At 46.8% G+C, this 22,501-nt stretch overlaps 1 protein-coding gene and 1 long non-coding RNA gene across 7 annotated transcripts in view; one reads left to right on the top strand and one right to left on the bottom strand.

The window, feature by feature from the left end:
• Window positions 1-957: 957 nt before the first annotated feature.
• LOC149997007 (uncharacterized) lies at window positions 958-22,226 on the top strand. Its single transcript, XR_016514167.1, has 3 exons — window positions 958-1,115; window positions 5,545-5,646; window positions 19,749-22,226. It is a non-coding gene; the product is annotated as an uncharacterized LOC149997007 (long non-coding RNA).
• The window catches only part of MTMR3 (myotubularin related protein 3), a 118,248-nt gene continuing 106,054 nt past the window's right edge, over window positions 10,308-22,501 (bottom strand). For 3 of the 6 annotated variants that reach the window (XM_090292046.1, XM_090292048.1, XM_090292047.1), the window contains exons 15-21: window positions 20,258-20,428; window positions 18,964-19,109; window positions 16,926-18,345; window positions 15,690-15,800; window positions 15,151-15,239; window positions 14,355-14,381; window positions 10,308-12,476 (exon numbers count right to left, since the gene is read on the bottom strand). In XM_090292046.1, the coding sequence (XP_090148172.1) occupies window positions 12,305-12,476; window positions 14,355-14,381; window positions 15,151-15,239; window positions 15,690-15,800; window positions 16,926-18,345; window positions 18,964-19,109; window positions 20,258-20,428 (2,136 nt within the window). In that variant the 3' untranslated portion in view covers window positions 10,308-12,304. The remainder of the gene's footprint in view (window positions 12,477-14,354; window positions 14,382-15,150; window positions 15,240-15,689; window positions 15,801-16,925; window positions 18,346-18,963; window positions 19,110-20,257; window positions 20,429-22,501) is intronic. The other 3 variants (XM_090292050.1, XM_090292051.1, XM_090292052.1) reach the window with 3 other exon arrangements.

Here is a 22,501-nt window from a genome sequence, read left to right as displayed (position 1 = left end):
ATAAAGTTCCAGAGGAAGAAGGAGAGAATTGGACCAGGAGCACTTCCCTGCCTTGGAAAAAAGGAGGGGGGCTTTATCCTCTCAGACAAGACTGAAGGTGGTAAAAATATACCAATATCATCTTGGTGTTAGAGGTCAGGTGAGAGAGCATTAGGGTTTTCTCTTCCTTTTTTAGGGTTCATCTGCTCAGAGTGAGATGGTCAAATATGATCTAGGAATCTCAGAGAAAGTAAAGTTTAGAACAGTCACAGGTGAGAAATGGGAAAGATTTCTAATTTGGGTAATATAAAAGGGTTATAAGATCCTATTGGGTTGGTCAAAAAGTTTGCTCAGTTTTTTCCCATACGATGGCTCTAGTAGCACTTAGTTGTCTTTAACTTCATTCAAAACAGTTTTGTTAGATTTTATTGTGACACCTGTCATATCACCATGCATTTAAAAAACTTACCAAAATTGGTGATTTTTTGTGCAAGATGGAAGAACATATGCAACATTTCTGGCATATTATGCCTTATTATTTCAAGAAAGGAAAAAACACAACTGAAATGCAAAATAAAAAACACTTGTGCAGTGTATGGAGAAGGGGCTGTGACTGACGGAACATGTCAAAAGTGATTTGCAAAGTTTGGAGAATAAATGGGATGATGTAGCACATTCAAAAAAGCTTTCAACAGTCAATTTGGGTTGATACTGGTTATGTCTCTGAGAACAAGGGATTTAGGGGTAGATTATATTTTCTGGGTACTACACTTACTGAGTCTTTGCTATTACTACTGTAAGTGAATAACACTGGACGACTTTCCACTTAGCAGTCGTAGTGCTTCATCCATTGCTCATTAGAATGCAAAGGGCTCTGATTATAGGCAGTGAAGCATTTCTGCATTTTTTAAAGCAAGGAATCCAAACATTTGGGCGGGGGGGTGTCGTTTTTTGTTTTTTTTTTTTTTTAGCAGGCGTTTGCCTAAGCAAGCAAGGATGTGGAGCTGTTTGGAGCCTCAGTGGCAGATGAGACCAACCTGAGGTACAAGTCTGAGTTACACCCTGAAGGCTGCTGCAGCTGGATGTCCATACAGCACACAGGCCACCTTTATGCTGCAGAGCTGAGGGGATCTTGGGTAAGGGTCCCTAACAGCATAGTGATTAGGCTTGTGAGAGAACACACTCTAACCAGACGTGAGGCCTTGGTGGCAGTTTCGGCTTCAGAAACCAGGCTAAGATTACTCGGTTGCTTTTCCCTCCACCTCCTGAGGGACCCTAGGCTATTATTTCAGCAGAACTACATTCCTACCTGTAACTGAGTGCCAGAGCAACTCAGACGTGCCTCCACTCTAAGCCAGCAATTTTCAACCTTCTTTATCTCATGGCACACGTAAACTAATTACTAAAATTCTGCGGCACACCAAAAAATATATTTTTTGCTGATCTGACAACAAAAATATAGGTATAATTTTGATTCACTCACACTGGGTGGCTATTGTTGTGTTCGCTGTTGTCATTTTTTTAATTTGACAATCTAAGGGAAAAGAGATCAATGTCCCTGACTAAATAGTCAAGTATTCCATGTTTTAAAAATTCTTGCAGCACACCAGTTGAAAATCACTGCTCTAAGCTATAAAGAAACAATTAACCACAGTTAATGGCCCATAATTTGTTATTTCTGTATTCTATTCTCAAGGTTCCCTCCTAAGTTATTACCCAGAAGGAAACATAAAACTGCATGTAGACTGTGTACTTCATTGAGACAAAGGAAGAGCACTCTTTTTTCTTTTTTTCCTTTATCTCCCTCTGATTTAAAGCAGTAGGTCTTCTAGTTAGAAATGAGATTCATTCCCAGATGGGATAGGCTGCCACTGTCTCACATCCTTACACTGCAAACATATATGGGACCAGCTACGTAATTTGCAGGACCCAGTACAAAATGAAAATGTGGGGCCCTTGTTAAATCTAGTAGGAGTTTCAAGACTACAGCAATAGACCTTTAAACCAAGGGCAAGGCCCTTCTGAGCATGGCGTCCAGTGCTCCCCATGGGGTGCAACTGCAGAGGCTGCTCACACACCAATGGTTGAGTACTAGGAGGAGGGGGATTCTACCCCAAGGAGCTCAGGCACATGAGCAGCTCCCCTGCTGGCAGACCCTCTGCAGAGAAGGGAGGGTCAGGAAAGACCCAGAGGAAGCAAAGGGTGGCCAGAGCACCAAGGAGGGAGTGGGTGGTGTGGCCAAGGACAGTGTTCTCTTGGTCCTCTTGGTCCCAATCTGCTTGGGCTGGGATTGAGGAGGTGGGAAGAGGGGGCAGTTTCTAGGCATGGAATTTTCCCTTTTTGTTTTCATTTAATCAGCCTTCTTTAAAACACTAAAGTAGAATGTATCAAAGTAGATGAATGATTTTTTTTCCCTCTAAACCTGCTCCTCCCCTTTCTCCACCTTGGTAAACGATCCAACCGGGTGGATCAAGGCAGAAACCAGGATTCATCTTTGACTGATTCCTCTTTTAAATCTTCACCGCTCACTAAGTCCCATCAATTCTCCTTTCAGTGTCCCTCTTGAGCCCGAACCTCTTGCCACTGACATTACCACCATCATTTTTGGCCATTACCATGACAACAGCCTCCTCCCTGACTGGCGTTTGAATCGTGCAAACTAGTTTAGGTCCTTATTCTGCTTGATGTTAGCTGGGTAACCTTGGGTAGGTGTCTTCACTTTCCTGAGCCTCAGTTTCCTCATCTGTAAAGTAATAATACCTATGTCAGGGCTAAATGAAATGATGCAAGCGGCTTAGCACACAGTATGCACTCAGTGAATTAGCGTCTCTTTCTCTTCATCCTTCAGACCTTAGTTTATACATTACTCCCTTGGGGTCCCTCCCCTGACTTGCCACAGATTCAGTGCAAGTTCCCACAGACCACCAGCTAGTCTGCGGCGTTCATCACACTTACCAGCCTTCTCCGTGAAGACAAGCATCCTGGCTTTCTAATGAGGTGCCTGACATGAAGTAGGAACTCATATTTTTCTATTTGAATGGTATCCTCATACATAATCAAAGGTTCCCAGGCATGGGGTCCCTGTAATGTCCCCCCAACTATAAATAAGTGGACAGATGACCACATTAACATAAACAAACAATGGAGACCAAAAGTATCCCACCAGCTGTATGTTAAACCTGCTCTGACGGTTATTCATCATAGCAGAGCCCTTCCATAAGAAACAGACCTAGGTCAGGTAAGGCCCACCCAAGGCAAGCCTTAACAGCAGCCAAGAAACCAGGTGCGCCAGGGCAGCACAGCCAAACTTCCTTGAGAATACACTGGGGCCAGGCAGGGGTGTGACAACACTAGGGGCAGGTGACACTCCACAAGAAGGAATGAAGGTGGAACTCTCTGGCTCACTGATCCAGGGCCACCTGAGCAGTTGGGCCAACTCCTTTCTCCTCAGGTCTTGGTCACTCCCCACCTGATGTTTCCCACTAGGCCAACTGCACAAAAGATGTGCACATTAAAGGGCCAGCACCCTGAGATGCCCAAAGCAGGGAATGGGGAGGGCTGGTTTCTTTTTTAGCTTTAGAAAATAACATACATTTAGAAAAGTACATAAACCACCTGTGGAGGCTGATGAATTCTAAGATAAGCATCCCCGAAACCCACCACTCCAACCAAGACCTGGAACATCAGCACTCCACAGCCCACGTATCCTCCCCAACCTGCTTGCTCCATTCTCCTAGAGAGGACTGGCCCTGGCTTGTATAGTTATCTTATCTTTGATCCCAGAATAATAGTTCTGTTTTGCCTTGTTTTGAACTTTTAAAAGAATGCAATCGTATTATGCATAATTTTATTCTTTTTTCTATTCAGTATTTCTTGAGATTCATCCATGTGATTGTATGTGTCACTAGTTGATTCATCCATTGCTATGTTCTAGTCTGTGCATGTTTCACAAACTACTTATCCCTCATCCTGTTGATGGACATTTTTGCTGTTTCTGGCTTGTGCATTTTCCATGCCTTAGTGTAAGGCTGTCCTGGATGGCTTTCAGAGACTATGGGAGTTTAGGGGGAAGGGAAGGGAGGGGAAGCAGACACAGCAGTGGGCATGGGGGACTGGTAGGTGGGACTGTGGTCAGGCAGGGCTACTGACATGCAAAGCAGGACTAGAGTACCATAGAGCAAAGGGCACAGGAGGGCTCCTTTGAAGTGTGCATCTACTCTGAGTCTAGAGGGGTGCACTTACCTCTGACGGCATGGTCTGCCTGCCCAAAGCCATGGTCAGGTTTAGCAGGCCTGCTGCCTAACACCTCTTCTCTGCTTCCCATGGGGTGCAGGGCCATCTCTGTATGCACAGAAAGGCGGCCAGGCAAAGCAGCTTATAGCAACAGAAGAAACACCACAAACTGGCCAAGGAGTCACTTCTGGTGCCCCTCCTTTCCCAGGATGGACATGATAAAGATTTGTGTTCAGAAAATTCAAGGATCGCCCTGGCTGGCGTGACTCAGTGGATTGAGTGATTAAGTGCTAGCCTGCAAACTGAAAGGTCGCCTGTTCAATTTCCAGTCAGGAAAATTGAGTTGTAGGCCAGGTCCCCAGTTGGGGGCGTGCAACAGGCAATCAATGTATCTCTCACACATTGATGTTTCTCTCCCTTTCTCCCTCCCTTTTCCTCTAAAAGTAAATAAATAAAATCTTTAAAAAAAAGGAAAATTCAGGGATCACCCACTGCACACGCACACTAGCCAGAACGGAGGTAAGGCAGTCAGAGCCCACCTGCTCGCCCAGCCCTCCCCTGCACTAACAGGGAGGCTGTGCCCTGGAGCCCATCTCTTGGAGATTCCCAGCACCCTAGGGCAGAGCTCCCTACCCTAGCCAGAAAACCTGTTCCTTGCAACACTCCAGCCATAATGACTGCATCTGTCACCTTGGGGACCATCCTAGCTGGGGTTGGCCGGGAGTCTGTACTGTCCTCTGAAATATTAGGTTTGTGCCCGGATGAAGGGAGGAAGTTGGGTGGAGCAGTTCAAAGCCTTTACTGAAGGACGTTTAAGCAGGCGTCTGAGTCCGAGTGGGCTGCAGCACCAAGGAAAGGAGTAGAGGGATTTTTAAGGGCTTGGAGCAAACCCTCAAGGGGGATGGGTCACCCTGCTGGTAGGCTCCAGAGTCCAGGGTATAGGTGTTTGTGAAAGAACAATGTCCCTTATTAGGGATTGCTGTCAGGTTTGTTTCTTGGAAATGATTAAGGGAGAGGGGAAGGGGCAAAGTGGGGTATAATTAGTTCTCAGCAGGATGTGGCAGCTATGCCTTAGTCACCTCTGTTAATGCGGAGGGAACCTTGTGATTGGGTGGGTACATGGCCGGTGACGCAGACCCTCTGTTTCAGCACAGGCAGCGGCCCCGGTCCTGTGTGACTGCAGGCCACAGCTCCCGAGGACACAGTGACCACTGGTCGTAGCCTGTTTTGCCAGGCCTGGCTCAGGTGTCAGGTTACAGGGCAGGCAACATGGGGTCTTTGGCCCTAACATGAAAGACCTGCCGTAATTCCCTCCTCTCTCTGGTTTGGCAGCTACAGGTAAAGGGAAGCATGCCCCTGCCTCGGAGCAGGCAGGCTGCATGGAAACAAGCAGGATTTCTGCCTCCTTCAACTTGGACCTACACTGGAAATCAGGTAAGTTGTGGGGAGTCATGGTAGACAGTCAGGCGTGAGCTTTGGCAGGATGCCACCCATCACACCGCAGAGCATCTAGACTTTGTAAAACATGAGCTATTTCCTCATTGGATCCTCGGTGGGTTGATAGGACAAACATCCCCACAGATGGGAAATTAAAGCAGAGTAGAATGGTGAAGGCCATACCCTAAATAAGCGATCAAGGTGTTAGAACACAAGCCCCACAATCCCTGGGTCAGAGCAACACAGAGCTATGCACGCATAGGCACTCCCCAGGGAGACCCCAGTCTCTCACTTCTTTAGGCTGAGAGTTGTCTCAACCCAGTAGATTCAGTGTCTCCTGCCAACTGACCTGAAACGCAGATCTGTCCCTGTGCTCCACGTATTCTCCCTGCTTAACAACCTCCATCCATTACAGCCCTCCTCTCCCCCGATTGTGAAATGTAAAATGCTGACACTGAAAACAACAAAATAGGTGCCAAAATACAATTTAAGTTTTGCCAAACATGTAGAATTTCATAGTCATGAAAGTATTGGTGGAAAAACTGATGCTCAAATGGGTAGTCATTGGCAAATAAGATCTGAGATCCATTAACAAATGAAGAGCAAAGCTGCATATAATCTATTTAAGTGCATCATAGAGGATGATTTGAATATCAAAGGGCAAAAGGATTAAGAGAGGCCCTCAGGAAAAGTGAGGAAGTCTTTGACTTGCAAAAATGACCCTGATGGATTGCACTGTGGAAATCAAATCTGGAATGTCCTACTGTGCAATTATATAATTGTGGGAGGGAAATATATGTAAATACTTTGTTCTAAAATAGCCTATAGTTGCTGTTAACAGATACTTATTTTAGTAATAGTTTCATTTTGCAAGATAAAGTTCCAAGCGAACCTTTTTCATTATCTACCATATGAAATATGGTCTCCACTTTTAAGTGGGTTGACTCTTAAGAGGCTTTTTCAGATTCCAGTTCTTTTGGGAGAGTTTAATTTTTTTCTTTATCTGCCCAGTCTTTCCTAACAGTTGGCACACTTGAGGTCAAACAGTGCCAGAGACAGACAAATGCCATGGCCCTCAGTTGTTACATAAATGAGCCACCCAGTGTATCCAGAGCTGTTAGAAGCAGAGACCGTTGGTGGCCTCAGGGTCCCCAGCAATGAGGGGTGACTGGGTGACCTCAGATACCCAGGCTCCTGTCCTCAGTCCACATCTGGGGTTTCAGGCATTGACAGTGATCTCCCAGTCCGGAATACCTTGGAAGGCAGGGCTACATGGAGCTTATGAGCGTGGCAAAGGTAACCTAGGACAAATGGTCAGAAGAGGCAGAAGCCCGTGCTACCACCCTTCTGCCCTCCCTGGGGGCAGCAGGCAGCGGTCTGCAGTGAATTTAGGTGCTCTGGTTCATTCCTGCTCGGTATGGTTCAGAACTTCCTATGACTGAGCTTCATAAACAAACTGAATGATGGAGATTTTCCCAGTCCTAGGGAAGGTAGGTGTGGGTTTTAGGAGGAATTCAACTACAATCTGGGAAAAGGTGGTTAATTTCCTACTTGGGGGTGAGGAGGCAGAGGGCAAATTGGCACCAATGTTCACCCCCACTCCAAGGACTACTTGGGAAAAAACCATAACACCTTAGTGCTTTATATCCTGCATGCGGAGGACCAAAAGGAGAGCTGAACCCTCTTTTCAACTGGCAAGCCTGGGCTGGCAGAATTCTTAGGTTCATGAGAATTATTCCCCGTTAATGCCTCAGAGCTGCCTGGAGGTGGAGGGGTGTGCACCTGAGGCATGGCCTCAAAGACTGGCTCAGGAGGAAACACCTGATGCTCAGAGTTTCCCAAGCCCATGGAGGTCTTTGTTGCATCCCTGGCAGTGTGGTTTTAAAAAGCCTCCATTTAAAATACTTGACTTACAAATCTCCAAGGAAGCATATATATAAGAGGGCAGAGAACTGAACTTCAAGAACACCTACAATACTTAGGGAGCAGGGAAGGGACGGTCAGGCAGAGCCCCTGTAGGCCAATTGCAGGGGCAGGACCAGCAGGTTTATCAAGGTTGCCTGTGTTGTGGCTGTGGCGTTGTGGCTGCTAGAGAAGGAATGCTTTGGGGCAGGAGCTGGAGTGTATGGGTGGGTAGTCCTTGGGGACACCTGAGAAGGGGTAGAGAAGCAGTAGGAGTCTCTGAGGCATTAGCTGGCTGATTTGTCAAGTCAAATGAAGGAAGAGAATCATACTACCCCTGAGGTCATGTCCCAATAGCTAATGGGACTTCAAAAATGGGAGCCATCCAAAAGTGTGTCAGCTGGTACCTGAGCCTCCTGGGTGACTTTAAAGAACTTCCAGTTCTAGGAACTGGCAGAATACAGTGGGAATACCACTTAACACTAACTCACATCTGTTTTAACGTGGATGACAAAGCCTTAAATATATTCAGCCACTTTGGACCCTGTGGCATTGGAGGTGGTAGGACCACCATCTGCATCAAGGTCTGCACTTCCTTTCCTAACCTTGGGTTCTGGGATCCTCATAGGAGCTCTCTTGCTAGAGACCACACAAGCTGGTCCCAGCTGCTTTGCCTGCCCCTTTCCCCAGCCTGGACAGCTAGTCTACATCATATGGTTTGGTCTTTAGTCAGGAACCTAAAACTCATCAGTTGTTCAGCCAAGGCCACATAAGTCTCCACAGGACTCAATTCTTAGATGCCGCCTCAACCCCCACAAGCAGTTTCTTTTCAGCCCAGGTCCCATTGCTTTCATGGTCTTAAAGCATTAGTGTACCTGCAGACCTGAATTTATTTAAATAATTTTTTTAAATTCTTTAATAAAATACATATATGAACCTTAAAGTCAACCAGTGATACATCTGAAATTTGTAGAACTCAGATAAGAATGCTTCAACGTTAAAATTTTATCTTTGTAAGGTGGAAGAAGCCAGGGCGGGGCCAGCTGTCCTTTAGTTTTAATGAGGGGGAATGGAGGTACTGTCTGCCTCAGACAAATGCCATCTCATCTCATGGACAGTGGGGAGGGGAGCATTTGCTAAACACCCACCTTCAACCCCCTCTCCCGTGGCACATGCTGAGCTCTATCTAGATGAGGAAATGCTGTTCTTCACCTGCCCATGGGTAACTCAGCTAGAGCTACAAGGCTGGTATTCCATCCCCGATCTGTGGGCTCAGAACCCAGTTTCTTCCCACCAAATAGTGGGTTTTGAAACTAGGTTTTGTGGCAGTGCTTCAAGGGCTTTCTGCAAACATTTAGTTCAAATGTCATTTTAAATATTAAAACATTGTCTTTCATGTGTACATTCAGGTGTTTAACATGTGTTCACTTAGGCTGCCTGAGACCTCACAGTAAGGTCTCCATTACCACACTGGTGCAGGTATCTCAGGGTCGTTGATCTAGAGGCTCTAGCTCAGTGCTGGGGTCACCAAGCCCCACTGCAACTCCGTGCTAGTGGTTCTCACCATAAAATAATTTTAGTGACTATAACCTTTGGATGATTCTTACCTGATATATGGAGGATAAGGACTGAAAGCAGGTGTTTGATATTCTATTAATCCGTCTTTCAACTATCTACTTCAGTCTTGTCAATAATAACCAGAGATTGCAGGGCTAAACAGTAGGAGCTGTGTGTAGACACACGTTGGTTAGGACACATAGGTTTTTTACAAATTGGTCTGAACACAGACTAGGCTCCCTGCTAGACTGAAGGCAGCTGAGATAGCACCTTCTCCTTCCAGAGGACAGGCCAATTCTCAAACATGGGCTGGAAGGCACTCTCAGCTTTCACACTAGAACCAGCTGAGTTGTTTTTAAATGCTTGTGTATTCTAAGCAGAGTACATCCATCTAGGAAGTGACTCTAGAAAGCCTGCCCCAAAGAGTTAAGGCCCTCAAGAGGGGCTCTGAGCAGGTCACTCTTCAAAGCCCAGCCAACTCATCACAGAGAGGTCAGGCTGTGGACCCCAGCACTGAGCGCCACTCAACACCAACCTTCCCTAGGGAGGAACTGCATAGCGTACCTTCCCTGAGGGGTGCCCAACAGTGACAGAGGGTAAAGAAGATTTACCTCTGTAAAGAGCAAGAACTAGCCAAGACGTGATTAGAAGCTATGGCCTTGCTCAGCTAGTTGCAGATCTAAGGAATAGAGCTCTTCCCTCTGTGGAAGGAGGAGAGTCCTCTAGTTAGGCACATAATCCAGTCACATTCAATTTAGTTTCTACCCCAAGGTCTCTGTCCACTCATGCTCTCATCCAAGAACACAGAAGCACTTCCTAGCCACTCTCCCCACAACATCTTTCCATGCAGGCTAGAGGGGCAGCTAATGTGCCCTGGGTAGGTGGGTTTAAGGAGCCAGAGCACTGCCTGCCCTAAAGTCAGAGCAGCTGCCAAAAAACCAATTGACTGTTAAGATGCCTGGCTGCTTTGTCTTTCCAGCTCTGGAGATGCTACGGGCAGAACCACCAAGGAGATGTGTTTTAGTGCTTGGGCATCGTTGGATGGTTCCTTGCCAAAGTCCAGAGTTGAAAAGAAGTCAGGTTTTCCTTTGCCCAAGTCCAGTTTCCCAGAAGCACCTCAAACTGCTTCTGTGTAAGAGGGAAAAGGGATAAAGAGGAGATAAACCACAGGGAAAGAATCAGAACGTGTGAGCAAATGCTACCATGCGGAACACTAAACTTTATTCACTTTATTTATATATTTAACAGTTCTAAAGTATTTACTTCTTGCTTTGACAAAAAATGAAAAATACAGGAGCACTGACCGACTCCTCTTTAGGAAAAAAGGGTTATATGTACAGCTACGGAGAGTTACGGTTCCTCCTTTACATACAAAGGAAAACATTAATAAAAAAGTGCTTCATTGATCAAAAAAGGGCTAAGAGCTGCAAGCGTTTTATTCACACTGTACATCAGACCCAAGAAACCCGTATCATAACCTCTTGGCACCTGTCACTAAGAACTGCACAATCTCCAATTAGACAAGACTTCTCCCTACCTGCACGGGCAGACCACACAGAGTTCGGAGAAGGACTACACCCTGTTTCACTAAGTTCAAACTCCGAGCAACCTGCTGCCACTGGGAAGTCGGAGACATGCTCAGATGCTCTTGGCTTTGCCTGGACTGGCTGCTCCAGGGAAGGCTTCTGGGCCACGTCTTAATTACATCCAGGCACACACAGGAGCCACCTTCCTGAGACAGAACTTGCCCTTGGCCAGGGAACGGCTTCCAAAGAGTCAGAAGAGACCCTGGTCTCACCTCCACCACTCACCATCATCCGCCCTGTTACCAGTTAGCAGCTTTTAGCAGAGCCAAGCAGAGCCCTTCCCCCGAGAGGGAGGGCAGGCACAAAACATGGATGCCAAGATTACATAGCACGAACTAATACTCTCCATCCCTTCCCAATACCCACCACCACAAATACTCTTGATTTAAGGCTCTTTTTGGACCACATCAAAGCTTACTGAGGAAAGGGGCCCTGAATTACCTACAGACTGTGTCACTTCCCTAGGGACTGCAGAGTTACCAAGTGGGCCCTCACTGCTGGCCAGCAGCACAGGAGCAGGGCGGGGCACTGCTGCTCCAAGAACAGGAGGAGGAAGGCTGATTGTATGGGACATGCCCCCTTTTCCAGAGGCTTGTACTCCAGAAGGCTGATTCTACCCCTTAAGGGGGAGTCCATGATTTGTTTGGTTTGGGAATGGGGAATTTTTGGAACCCTGAGTCTGGATTTCCCTGTGCTAGCTGAGGAAGAGAGATTGTTTGGGGAACCAAGACGTAGAGGGGGCTTCCAGGTGCCTGGGTTCAGAGCAGGCTTTGTCCTCGGCCACAGCAACAGGACACTGTGCTCTGACCAGTCTGCACTTTTCTATCTGAGGGTGGGAAGCACTACACAGCCTGGCTGAGGGAGGCAGACCCATGACAGTGAAGGGAGCCCTAGACAGTCTGGATCAAATTAAAAACAGAATCCCATGCGGGAAAACATGCTGGCAGTCCACCCCCAGCCCCTCCCCTTTCATTTGCCTCAGAGAAGCATACACCTTTCTTCCCCCAAGGGGGGTCCTTTCACTGTAATCCTTTGATGCTTTGCTCCTCCCTCCATATGCCAACCCCATTCATCTGTCTGTGAGAGGAGAGGGAGAGGGCACCCAGGGTGGTGCTCGCAAGGGAAGATGCTTCCAGCCTCCTCAGCAGCAGAGGTTTTCCCAACCAGCTCTGATGCGGTGGTGGCATGAGGAATGGTCGCAGGTGTTAGCACTGGCTTTCTTCCCCATTCACTATCTCAGGCCTCCACTCCTGACCAGCCTCCTTCCATCCTGAGGAAGAAGCCAACCCTCAGCATCTCCTGACAACAGGCAGCTCTATAGTTTCAGGGGGGCTGGCAACCTCTGGTATTCCATTAAAATTTTTTTTTTAAAGACAACCAAGGGACTTTGTTCTTTTGGGGAGGCAGAGGGAGGATGGAAAAGGGAGAGAAAAAAAAAACAGGAAAGAAAAATCAATCTACAATCCAGTGGTACATCCCAAATTTCTGTCACTCCGCATAGGTGGTTCCACGCCCCCATTCCAAAGTGCACGGGCCTTGATCTGCCCAGGCTGTGTGGGCCTGTCAGAGGAACAGCAGCTTGGCCTCTGCCCGCCCCAGGTCACTGAGCTTCAGTTTGAAGAGGCAGCAATGGGCTTATCCAGTTCAAGGTCAATGCTGGAGCTCGTGGGATGCAGACTGCTATAGCAAGACTTGCACACTCGACTGGGTTCAAAGAGCTGCTGGCTGGGAACTGGAACCTTCTGGTTACAACAACTGGAGCAGAATACGTTCCCACAATTCCTTGAGAAAAGGAGAAGAAACAAGTTAGTTTCAGTAGGAAGTATGGGTGGGGAAACCAACCTTAGAAGACAGAATTTTGTTGTACATAATTCAGATATGCTGGAGACTCCTCTAAGAGCAAACACTTTCATTTGTCTAGCCAAGAAAAAGCCAGGCAGGGAGGGAATCCCTACCTAGCAATAACAGCCACTTTCTCACTTGGCTGTCTCATCACTATGGCTCAAGGTTACCAGGTGTACAGGAGGATTTTGCTCAAGAGAGATCTGTGAGAACCAATGAACCAGGGCAGAAGCAGTTGCTAGCTCTATGGGTTAAGTCCTGGCCCAGGAAAACCCAGTGGCCACACTACCTGGGCAACAGAATCTATGTAGCTTGTGATCACAGAGAGGCCAGAGGCCAGAGTCCAATGAAGCTCCCACAAGCCCAGCAGATGACAGAAACATACCCAGCCCAGCTGGGGAGTGAGGAGCCTTGACCAAAGGACCACTTCTCCCGAGGCTCAGAGGCAGCAACAGCAACAGGGAGAATAAACTGCTACCACCTAGGACTGCTCTGCTTCCCACATGCAAAGCCGGAAGACAAGCAACCAGTGACAGACACATGCTCAGGGTGAAAGTACAAGAACACAGATGAACACACGTGCACACAGACCCCATTAGATAGGTATCAGTCAATTATGGCTCAATCCCCTGCCCCCATGCATCTCCAGGGACTATCAGAGCTCTACCTGAAGGCCTGACTACACCCAGGCCCCAGGCCTCCCTCTTCTCCACTTGAAAACCCGACTTTGATGTGTCTGCAGCACATGTCTACACACCCAAACAGATACTCTTCACAGCTAACAGGAAAGGGAACTGGCAGAGGACGAGTTTCTGTTCACTTTATAAACCCACCTTTGCTGGGCCCTACAGGACAAATCAATCCCAATGAGCCCAAGAACAGGAGACTCCAAGGAGCCTAACGCAGCTGCCAAAGACTTGGGGAAAGCAGCAAAGGGAAATTCTCCTTAGTCAAAACCACTATCTTTTCATTTACACTCCTCAGAATGCAAGTCCACTACTGGATTAAGGACCACTTAGGCCTGGAGGAGAGGATACTGAATACCCTTTCAGGACAAAAGAATACAACAAAAGGAAAAGTTTAGACACAGGGCAATGGAAGGACAGAACTAAAACGCACAAACTTCATCTTTTAGAATATAGTAGTATAGTACTTCACAACTCTGTTTCTGAAAAGCCTAAGTCAGCAAGAACCTGTGGTTACACAGAAAAATTACCTAAACCTATTTCTGAATATTTACATTTTAACATACCTGCTAGAGTTCAGCTCAAAAGTTTGACATGAATTTAATCAGTTAAGCTTTTTAATCTGTCTTCTTTCAGGAGACCCTGACAGACCCTAAGTGGAGTCTTCCCTTAAAGTCTTCCATGTTACACCAGTTCTCTGGAAAGAAAACCTCTGTTCAATTTCGGTCTCTTAAAAAAACAAACAAAAAAATAGAAAGAGTAGTGATGCTGTTTGAGAAGTTATTAGCATCACTCTGGCATCTCAAAGAATGACTGGCCCAAAAGAAATAGGTCTAAAAATTCAACAAGCTACTCCACAAGACCAGCCCCTGCTGAAGCAATGCTTCTTGTCTCCAACAAGACAGATCAGTTGACCTGTGCCATCCAGGAGGGGAGTACAGGGTTGGAGCCTGACTCAGCTCTAATGGTCTCCTCAGCTGGCTGCTTTGGTTCTCTCCCAAGCCCACCTGCCTGCCTGTGCTCCCAGCCCCAGGTTACATCCCAGTGAGTGCAGAGAGGGGGAAATGGGAGTGTTAGTGTGAAGTTATTGTAGATGCGCAGACATTACAGACAGGTTGTTGCAAATGCTCACCACGTTTGATCAACACGGTCAGTGTCCCTGCAAGGAGGGGAGAAAGAGCTCAGAGGAGAAGCCAACCAAAGACATTTGAGCTTGAGGTGCAGGGTGGGGAAATACCGAGTTCTAGAAGTATCATTACTAGACAAAGAGGTGGTCCCATTTTCAATATGGGTTCACTCAGGTGTTTAAGTTATGCCATGATTCCTATAAACTTCCTGTATCAAGAACACTGAACATCCTCCAGTCACCACCCCAGCTGGGGCAAAGCATCCCTAGCAACTCACTACCTAATCATGAAGGAAGGAAAGGAAAAGTCAGGAGTATTAAGGATTAAAGACTATGTCCTCAGCTGTCCCACTACTACCCCCAACCACTTCTGCTCACCACTGGCACAAGGAAAACAAGTATGGGGTCAGGGAACAGAGTAAGGAGCAGGAAAATGAAGTTCCCTGCCACAGCAGGAAAACTGTTCAATGGGAAGCAATTTTATTTTAGAAGTAAGAAATGGTGGTTGGATGGTGGCTGCTGCTCCACCCATCTGGGAAGCAAAATGAAACAGAAAGGGACATAATTTGCACATTTCAAAATTTAGTCATGATCACTGAACTGGAAGGAAGACACCAAACACAGTTCTGCAAACACCAATTTCAGAGGCACACAGCATGAGTTGGGGGTCCTATGGACCCTGGAGCCTGCCTTAGACAAGAATACTGCCAGCCAGATGCCTGCACCTCTCCAATCTACAGGCTCCGTGGGCCAAATCTCAGCCCCACACCCTGGTCCACCCAACCATGCCCCCCAGTGGCACCTGCAGTGGTGCTTCCTGCTGGCGAGCCAGAAGGCGCTGTCACACGCATAGCAGTGGGCAGCCAGGTGGTCAGGGAGCCAACGGGTCATCTGTAAAACAGATGGGGCCAGGTTAATGACAGGAAATGGGCCATCCTGCTGGAGTCAACAGAGCCATGCTGGTGGCAGCAAGTCACAAGGACTCTGGCTCTGGTGGCCCCAGACCAGCAGGTCTGATGTCAGCAGTACAAGAAAGGCGTCCAAATCGTTTTCCTGGAGGGGACTCCAAACTCCCCTGAGATAAAATGGCAGGAAGCAGCAACTTTGGTCACTACGGACAGCTAGCAAAGCTCCAGTTCATACAGGCAATGAGAAAGGACCAGCTTGCTGAGTCTCCCTGGCTCAGAAATTCTAGGTTCAATGGGGATTCACAGGTGCTGAGATTCACAGAGGCTCAAGGCTAACTGTGCCAGGGGCAGGGGGCAGGGGGCAGGGATGGGATGGAGAAGAACTGCAAAACGGTTGCATGGATGGCACTCAGAACAGGGGCTGAGCCTGTACCTCCGTGTCCTGTTTATCCACCTGCTCCCAGCTGGCTTCAGAGAAAATCTCTGTGCTGCAGCGAGACAAAGAGTGCTGATCCAGATTGCTTTCCGAGTCGGGGATTGAAGTCTGTTGGCAAACAAATACAGCTGAAGAAAATGAACCTGGTCTCCTCCCAGAAGAAGAAAGGGCTTGGAAAAGAAGGGAGTACTGGGGACTTTGGGTGGGCCTGGGTGTTACGGCTGTCCAATCTATAGGTACATCAGCCTTCAAGAATTGGGTTGAGCAGGTGTAGAGAGAGGGTTTAGCTCAGCTGGAAGAGAGATACACACAGGTCTACGGCTGTGTGCAGTGACTGGAGTGCAAAGACGGGCCTTGGGTGCCAGGAAGTGAGTGGGAACTCAGTGTCAGCTGTTCCAGTGGGCCTGTCAATCCAACCCTGCCACTTATAATCTGTGTGTTGAAAATGAGTGCTTTGTGCATGTCCTCCTTTCTTTGAAGGACTCTGGGAAATGAGACATCATCATTAGTATGAAGGAAAAACCAAGAATTCAGTTTTAATTGAAAGTCATTGATGAGCCCGCCTTTAATGTACGCTGACTGCCTCAGAGCCAGGCTCACACTTGTACTTCAACACCTGAATATCAATGCACCCAGTGAGGAGAGCGCCTCCTTGAGAACCCCGCCTCAGGTACTCCCACTTCCATTTACCAGGCTCCAGCAGTGCTAACTTGACAGTGCCAGAAATCAATCACTTCTCCCCATTTCTACTGCCATCACCCACTACGGAGTAGATACAAGTATCTGTTAAAAAAGAAAGAACTAAACTTTCACAAGGTCCAGCCCATGTTTGGGGGCTCTAATAGTTTACTAGCTACTGGAGTAGAACAGGAACTACAATTTAGCAGGAATATTTGACGTTGCCCTACAAATGTCATTCTGCCCAGGAGTCCATGCCCTTCTTAACATATGATCCTCTCTCCAAAGATATGTGACCAACCATGTAGTGAGTGCTAACTTTATTCCTTAGTCTAACTGCCTAAACAAGACACCCATGGAAAGTAAGCAAGGCAGAAAGAGAGGCAGACTGCCTTCACATGGCTCAGGCTGATCTCCAGTCTCTCCAGCAGGGGTACTCTGGACCTTTTGAATTCTCTGAGAACTCTGTACCAGTCACCATGCACCAGTCACAAAAGGTGTCCAGCCTCAGTGTGCCCCATTTCCTTGGGCAGGTATGGACCATGGCATACTCACCACTTCATCCCCAAAGTCCCCATTGAAGCGTAGAGAGCTGGTTAGACACTGGCTTTCCAGGCGACTCCTCAGCTCCTGGACTTGTTTCTTCAAGGTCTCCACTTCCTGTTGGTGGCCTGACTCAATCTGACGCAGGCGCTGTTGGATAGTGTCTGTGTACACAGGCATACCGTCATCGTCCAGGTGGCTGCGGGAAGGCTGGTCAGGGCTGCCAGCTGCAGACGGCCTCCCAGACTGGCTGTGCAGCCACTTGTGGTACAAGTTCCTCGAGTGTGAATGGGCAGAGCTGCAGCTTGTGACAGACAGCTGGTGGCTCAGTGAGTCCTTGCTCCTACCAGCCTCCCCATTGGCGCAGTGCCCATTGGGGGTGGGGTACTTCTGGAGGGCGCTAAGCCCTGGGGCCTTCTCTGAGGCCTTATTTTCAGTCTCTGGAACACCATTGCACACAAGCCCCTCTTTACATTCGGTTGCAGGCAAGGCACAAAGAGAACGTGCTGGGTGCTGGGTGCTCCCAGGAGAAGTCCTAAGCACCACAGATCCCACTTGAGGCCTTTCAACCAGGCTCCTCTCCGGAGTCCTGGGCTCCATGGCCTGAGGAAGCATGTCCTTGCCACTGAACCTGCTACTGTTTACTAGGCAAGGTCTATGGTGGTCTTGGGGCCCACTTTCTGACTTCGCTTTATCTTCCATTAACATGTCCAAGGAACTGTCTATGTTTGGTCCTCTGGCCTCAAATGGGATTTGTGAGAGCAGCAGAGAACTTGACTGTGAGGTACCATAACCAATTTTTGCATCTACTGGCATTGTAAGAATTGCTTCCTCCCTGTCCTCTGCCACAGCTCCTCTTTGAAGCTGTTCCACAGGGACCTCCTGTACATCCTCTTCCCTGGGGGGCTCCTGGAGAGAACCGGGAAGAACACCTTGCCCACCCTGCTGTTCAGGAATACCCTGTGAGAAGAGAAGAAGGTTGATGTCTGGAGGGCTCCTCAGTACAGCAGCATCCAGTGGTGGCACCTGATGAAGTACAATGGCAGAGTCCTCAGGGACCTTCCCCCTGCTTCCTCCTTCTAAGAGAGCCTCCTCTGTGACCTCCTGCTCCATGCTCCCCCTGTGGGTAGTGTCCTCTATCCCACTCTCTTCTTTGGTGGCCTCTTGCAAAATGTTCTCCATCTGCCCCTCTGCCACTCCAGCTGCAACAGACAGCTCTGCGCCACCCAGCACTTTGGCTGGCTTCCCCACACTGTCAGGGTCCAGAGGCTCCTCTCCAGGACCAGCCAGGCTGCTCAATTCCAATGAGCGCCTGTGCTGGTGCTCCTGCCACTTTTCATTCAGGCTTGGGTCGCTACTGCGCCGGCTGGCTAGAGGCACTGTGTTGTCGCAGGCTGTGGTCAGATTGTCAAAAGATCTAGTCTTTGGTAGCCTAAAAGAAAGGAATTTTGGGGAAATGAGATTCTGAGGCTATTCAGAGAGGGAAGTAAGAGACAACAGGTTTTAACAGGCTATTGTCTCATAATTGGGTCCACTGTAACTACTCATATAACTATGGCATCTCTGAAGTGAGGCTCACACTGCTAGAAGGGCAAAGCTCCAGGACCAATCCTTTAAGTCTGTTGCTTCCCACTTATACCACCCCTAACCTGTGTTCGATATACACAAACATGCTAATAGCAAATGCTATTTTAAAAAGACGTTCTTCAAGGCTGTGTTTCTCAACTAGTGGCAAAGGAAAGTAAGTATTGCTATTTTTCTGATATTACATTATCTTAAATTAATTTTTTGTCAGTCTGAATTTAATAAAGTTAATTCAGTGGCTGAAGCAGAAGCCAGAGGGTCAGAAGGAACCCATAGGATTTGCTTCACAGAAACTGCTCGGTGCCTAGTAGCCCAGAACTCTAAATCCTTTCCTAAGAAAACTTCAGAGATCTAAGAAAACCTGTGGAGCCAGCCAATGGCAGGATCTCTGACCAACCCTGGGCGTGTCCTAACAGAGGAATACACCACACAAGACTTAAGGCCTTGGCATGAATCCTGGGCTCACCGGCTCAGGAGTGGATCATCAGGGCTGCTGCCAGGGGCTGGGTATGGTGCACAGCTGTCATCCACAGGGGTGGACGGGGATGGGCAGGGCAGGTACACTGCACTCCACAGCATCAGGTTACGCACGTGACACACAGGGTACAGCACCTGAGGAGAGAGTAGAGGACACAGGTTTAAGGAAGTCCCAACAAGTCTTTTAGAAATGTCTAGAAAGAAGGGTTAAGAACAAGCACCAAACTGAAACACCCAACAGGTCTTGGCATATCTCCAAAGGGAGTTAGCATCAGTGGATACAAGTCTATCTCCCAAGAGTTTTTTGCAACATTTTCCACCTGAGAGGCTCTTGTGGGCATGAACATCTAAAGGGTTTTTTAAAAATCCACTTCTCTGGTCACCTTTACTGACTTTCATCAGCTTATAATTTGTTGCTTATACTGCATAAGAAAATGAGTCATTTCACTAGATGGTGACTGTCTGTTCCCTGGTACAAAAACTTGGCTTTAGAAGATACTGTCAAACCTGTTTTATAGGATCATTTAAATTAATCATGTGAAAAGGGTAAATTTCTTCCTGTACTGTTACTTCCCCAGCAGGCACAGTGAAGGAGAGAGAGAAGCAGTTAGCTTAAATCTTTACTTAAATGTAGTGAGAAGCAAATTAATAGTCCAGCAAAGCAATATAACCTAATTAGCCTCCTTTTGACTTTAGAATTTAAGATGCATTCTGACAAAAGGAACATTACCATGTATCAAACACAGAGATGTAAGTGCCTCCTTTGCTTAACAGAAGGTGTGCCTTTGAGGAACAAAGTCTTAGAGTGCCTGCCAGTTCTCCATGTAAGCAGAGAATCACAAAGACGACACATGCTAATGTCAGTTTTCTGCCCTCTGAGAGACACTGCAGTGGATATCACCACCTGTTGATGCTGAAAGGGTGCTGGGGGCCTGGAAGCAGCTCCTTCTGAGCTATTGGGGCATCTAGAGAACAACTTAAGTGCCTCTACCACTCATTAGACAGAACACCCTAGGAGTAAGTTAACTCGGGCAGAAGTTCCAAAAAAGATTGATGTTTAGAGGGCAAAGTAGAGATGCATATTAAATCAAACCACCCTGAACAAAAAGTAAGAGCATCACCAGAAAAATAGTACTTTCTCAGAACAGAGTGGTAGAAAAAAATGGGACCAACCCACGCAGAGACAACAGAGATGCCTTCAAGAAAACAGTCACTACTCAAAAAAATTCCCATGTGTCCCCACCCGCAAATTCCTCCTGCTGATCAGAGGAAAGGATACATACGGCTTCCGACTGAGAGGAATACAGGAGGTTTTTGAAAGCCTTGTTGCCTGCCCGAAGCAGCGACCACACGGAACATGTACGTTCCTGAGTATGCTTTTCCCCTCGCTCCTTGGCGTTGTTGCACAGGAATGTTCCAAAGAGGCAGGAATAGGTATGTTGCACCAGTTTCACCTGTGGGAGTCCAATGAGGCAAAAATCAAGCAACAGGGTACACATTTTCAGGGAAACGTCCTTCCAGACACCCCTGAGAGCATTTCAGTTCACACTAAGTAAGGATGGGAAAACCAAGTAAAACCAAGCAATAGCTGCCTCTTCACAAGGCCAATTTCAGAGTGCCAACCCCAACCACCATTACTCCAGAATCAAAAGAGTGGAGAGATAATTGGCATACCCACTCCTCCTGCCTCCCTGACAAAAAGTCTCTGAAGTCATAAGTTAATGGTCATTCTCAAGAGTGAAAGAGCATATAAACCAAACAGGAGTAAGTCAGTGTGCAACCCAAGTCTGAACTGAGAGTATACTTCTAAACAACTTTTCATTCAAAAAAAATGGTTAGAGAGCCTCTCACATACACCAGACATTTCTACAGGGATGATATACAACAATAATCAGATAGCTTTCCTACCCTGATGGCGCTTATTCGAGTTGTGAAAGAGGGATGACCAGTGCTACAGACAACAACAAAGCAGAGTAAGAGGGACAGGACACATGCAAGGCAGTGTGGGAAAGCCTCCCCAGCCCAAGACGTGATGGAATTAAGAAAGCAGGTCATGTGGGTATCTGGACGGCAAATGCTCAGCAGAGGTAACAGCAAGCACAGCGATCATAAGGTGAGTATGCCTGTGATTTCTGAGAAACAGATGGAGGCCAGTGTGACTAACGGACACTGCACAAGGGAAACAGCAGGAAATGAAGCTAGACAGGTAACCTCTAGGAGAGCCTTGCAGGCCACAGTTAAGGACTGTGACTTTTACTGTATAAAACAAAGTTGCTGGAGGTTTTTCCGCAGAAGGATGATATGGTCTGTATTATGCTTAGAAGGATCCCTTTGGCTGCTGGATTGACTCTCTCAAATTGGGGCAAGGAGATAATGGTGGCTTAGACCAGGGTGGAAACAGCAGTGACAACAATAAATAATCAGGTTTTAGATATATTTTAAAAGCAGAGCTGCAGAATCTGCTCACAGACTGAATGTGGACTATGGGAGAGGAGAGTTGAGGATGATGAATTTTTGCCCTAAATAAATGGAAGGACTGAGTTGCTACTTCGTGAGATGGAAAACTTCTGAAAGACCAGGTTTTGGTGGTAGGGAGATGTGGAAATCAAAAACTAAGTTTCAAAAATGTTGTTTGAAATACCATTAAGACATTGAAGTGGAGCTATTAAATAGTCACGGTTGGATATGAGAGACTAGAGTTAAGTGGAGTGGTCTGAGCTGATGATGTAGAAATGTGGGAATCACAGAAAGCAATTAAAGCCATTGGAGTGGATGAAATACCTAGAGAGGAAATACAGAGAAGCAAGTAGCCTGGAGGCTGAGACCCGGGGCATTCCAAATTTCAGAACTGGGCAGGTAAGGAGCAACCAGCAAAGGAGACAGAGAGGACCAGCTCGTGAAGTGGAGAACTAAGAGAGAGTACATGTTGAAAGTCAATTGTTTCAAGTGTTTCAAGAAAGAATTGATTAAATTGTGCCAAATATTAAATATGGATCAAAGATGAAGACAGTCAAAATGTTTATTAAACTTCCAGTTACAAAATAAATAAATTACGGGGATGTAATGTAAAGCATGGTGACTAGTTAATAATACTGTATTGCATATCTGAAAGTTGCTAAGGGAATAGATCTGAAAAGTTCTTGTTACAAGAAAAAATAAAGTAACGATTTATGGTGATGGATGTTAACTAGTATTACTGTGGTAATCAATTCACACTATATATAATTATCGAATCATTATGCCATATACCTGAAACTATATGTCAATTATTCCTCAATTTATAAAAGAGACGAATGTACACAGATAGAACTTTTAAATAAATGGGAATTAAATGTTTTTTAAATAATTCCCATTTAAATAAATGGGAATTATTCCTCAATTTATAAAAGAGACGAATGTACACAGATAGAACTTTTAAATAAAAGGGAATTAAATGTTTTTTAAAAGATGAAGGCTTAGAGCTAATCACTAGATTAGCAACATGAAGGTCACTGGTTACCTTAACAAGAGCAGCACTGATAAAGTGG

This window comes from Furipterus horrens, unplaced genomic scaffold (genome assembly GCF_987537825.1).
Source record: "Furipterus horrens unplaced genomic scaffold, mFurHor1.1.pri manual_scaffold_11, whole genome shotgun sequence".
Classification (NCBI taxonomy): domain Eukaryota; kingdom Metazoa; phylum Chordata; class Mammalia; order Chiroptera; family Furipteridae; genus Furipterus; species Furipterus horrens.
Note: the sequence above shows the minus strand (reverse complement) of the source record. Positions and strands in the feature narration are given on the sequence as shown.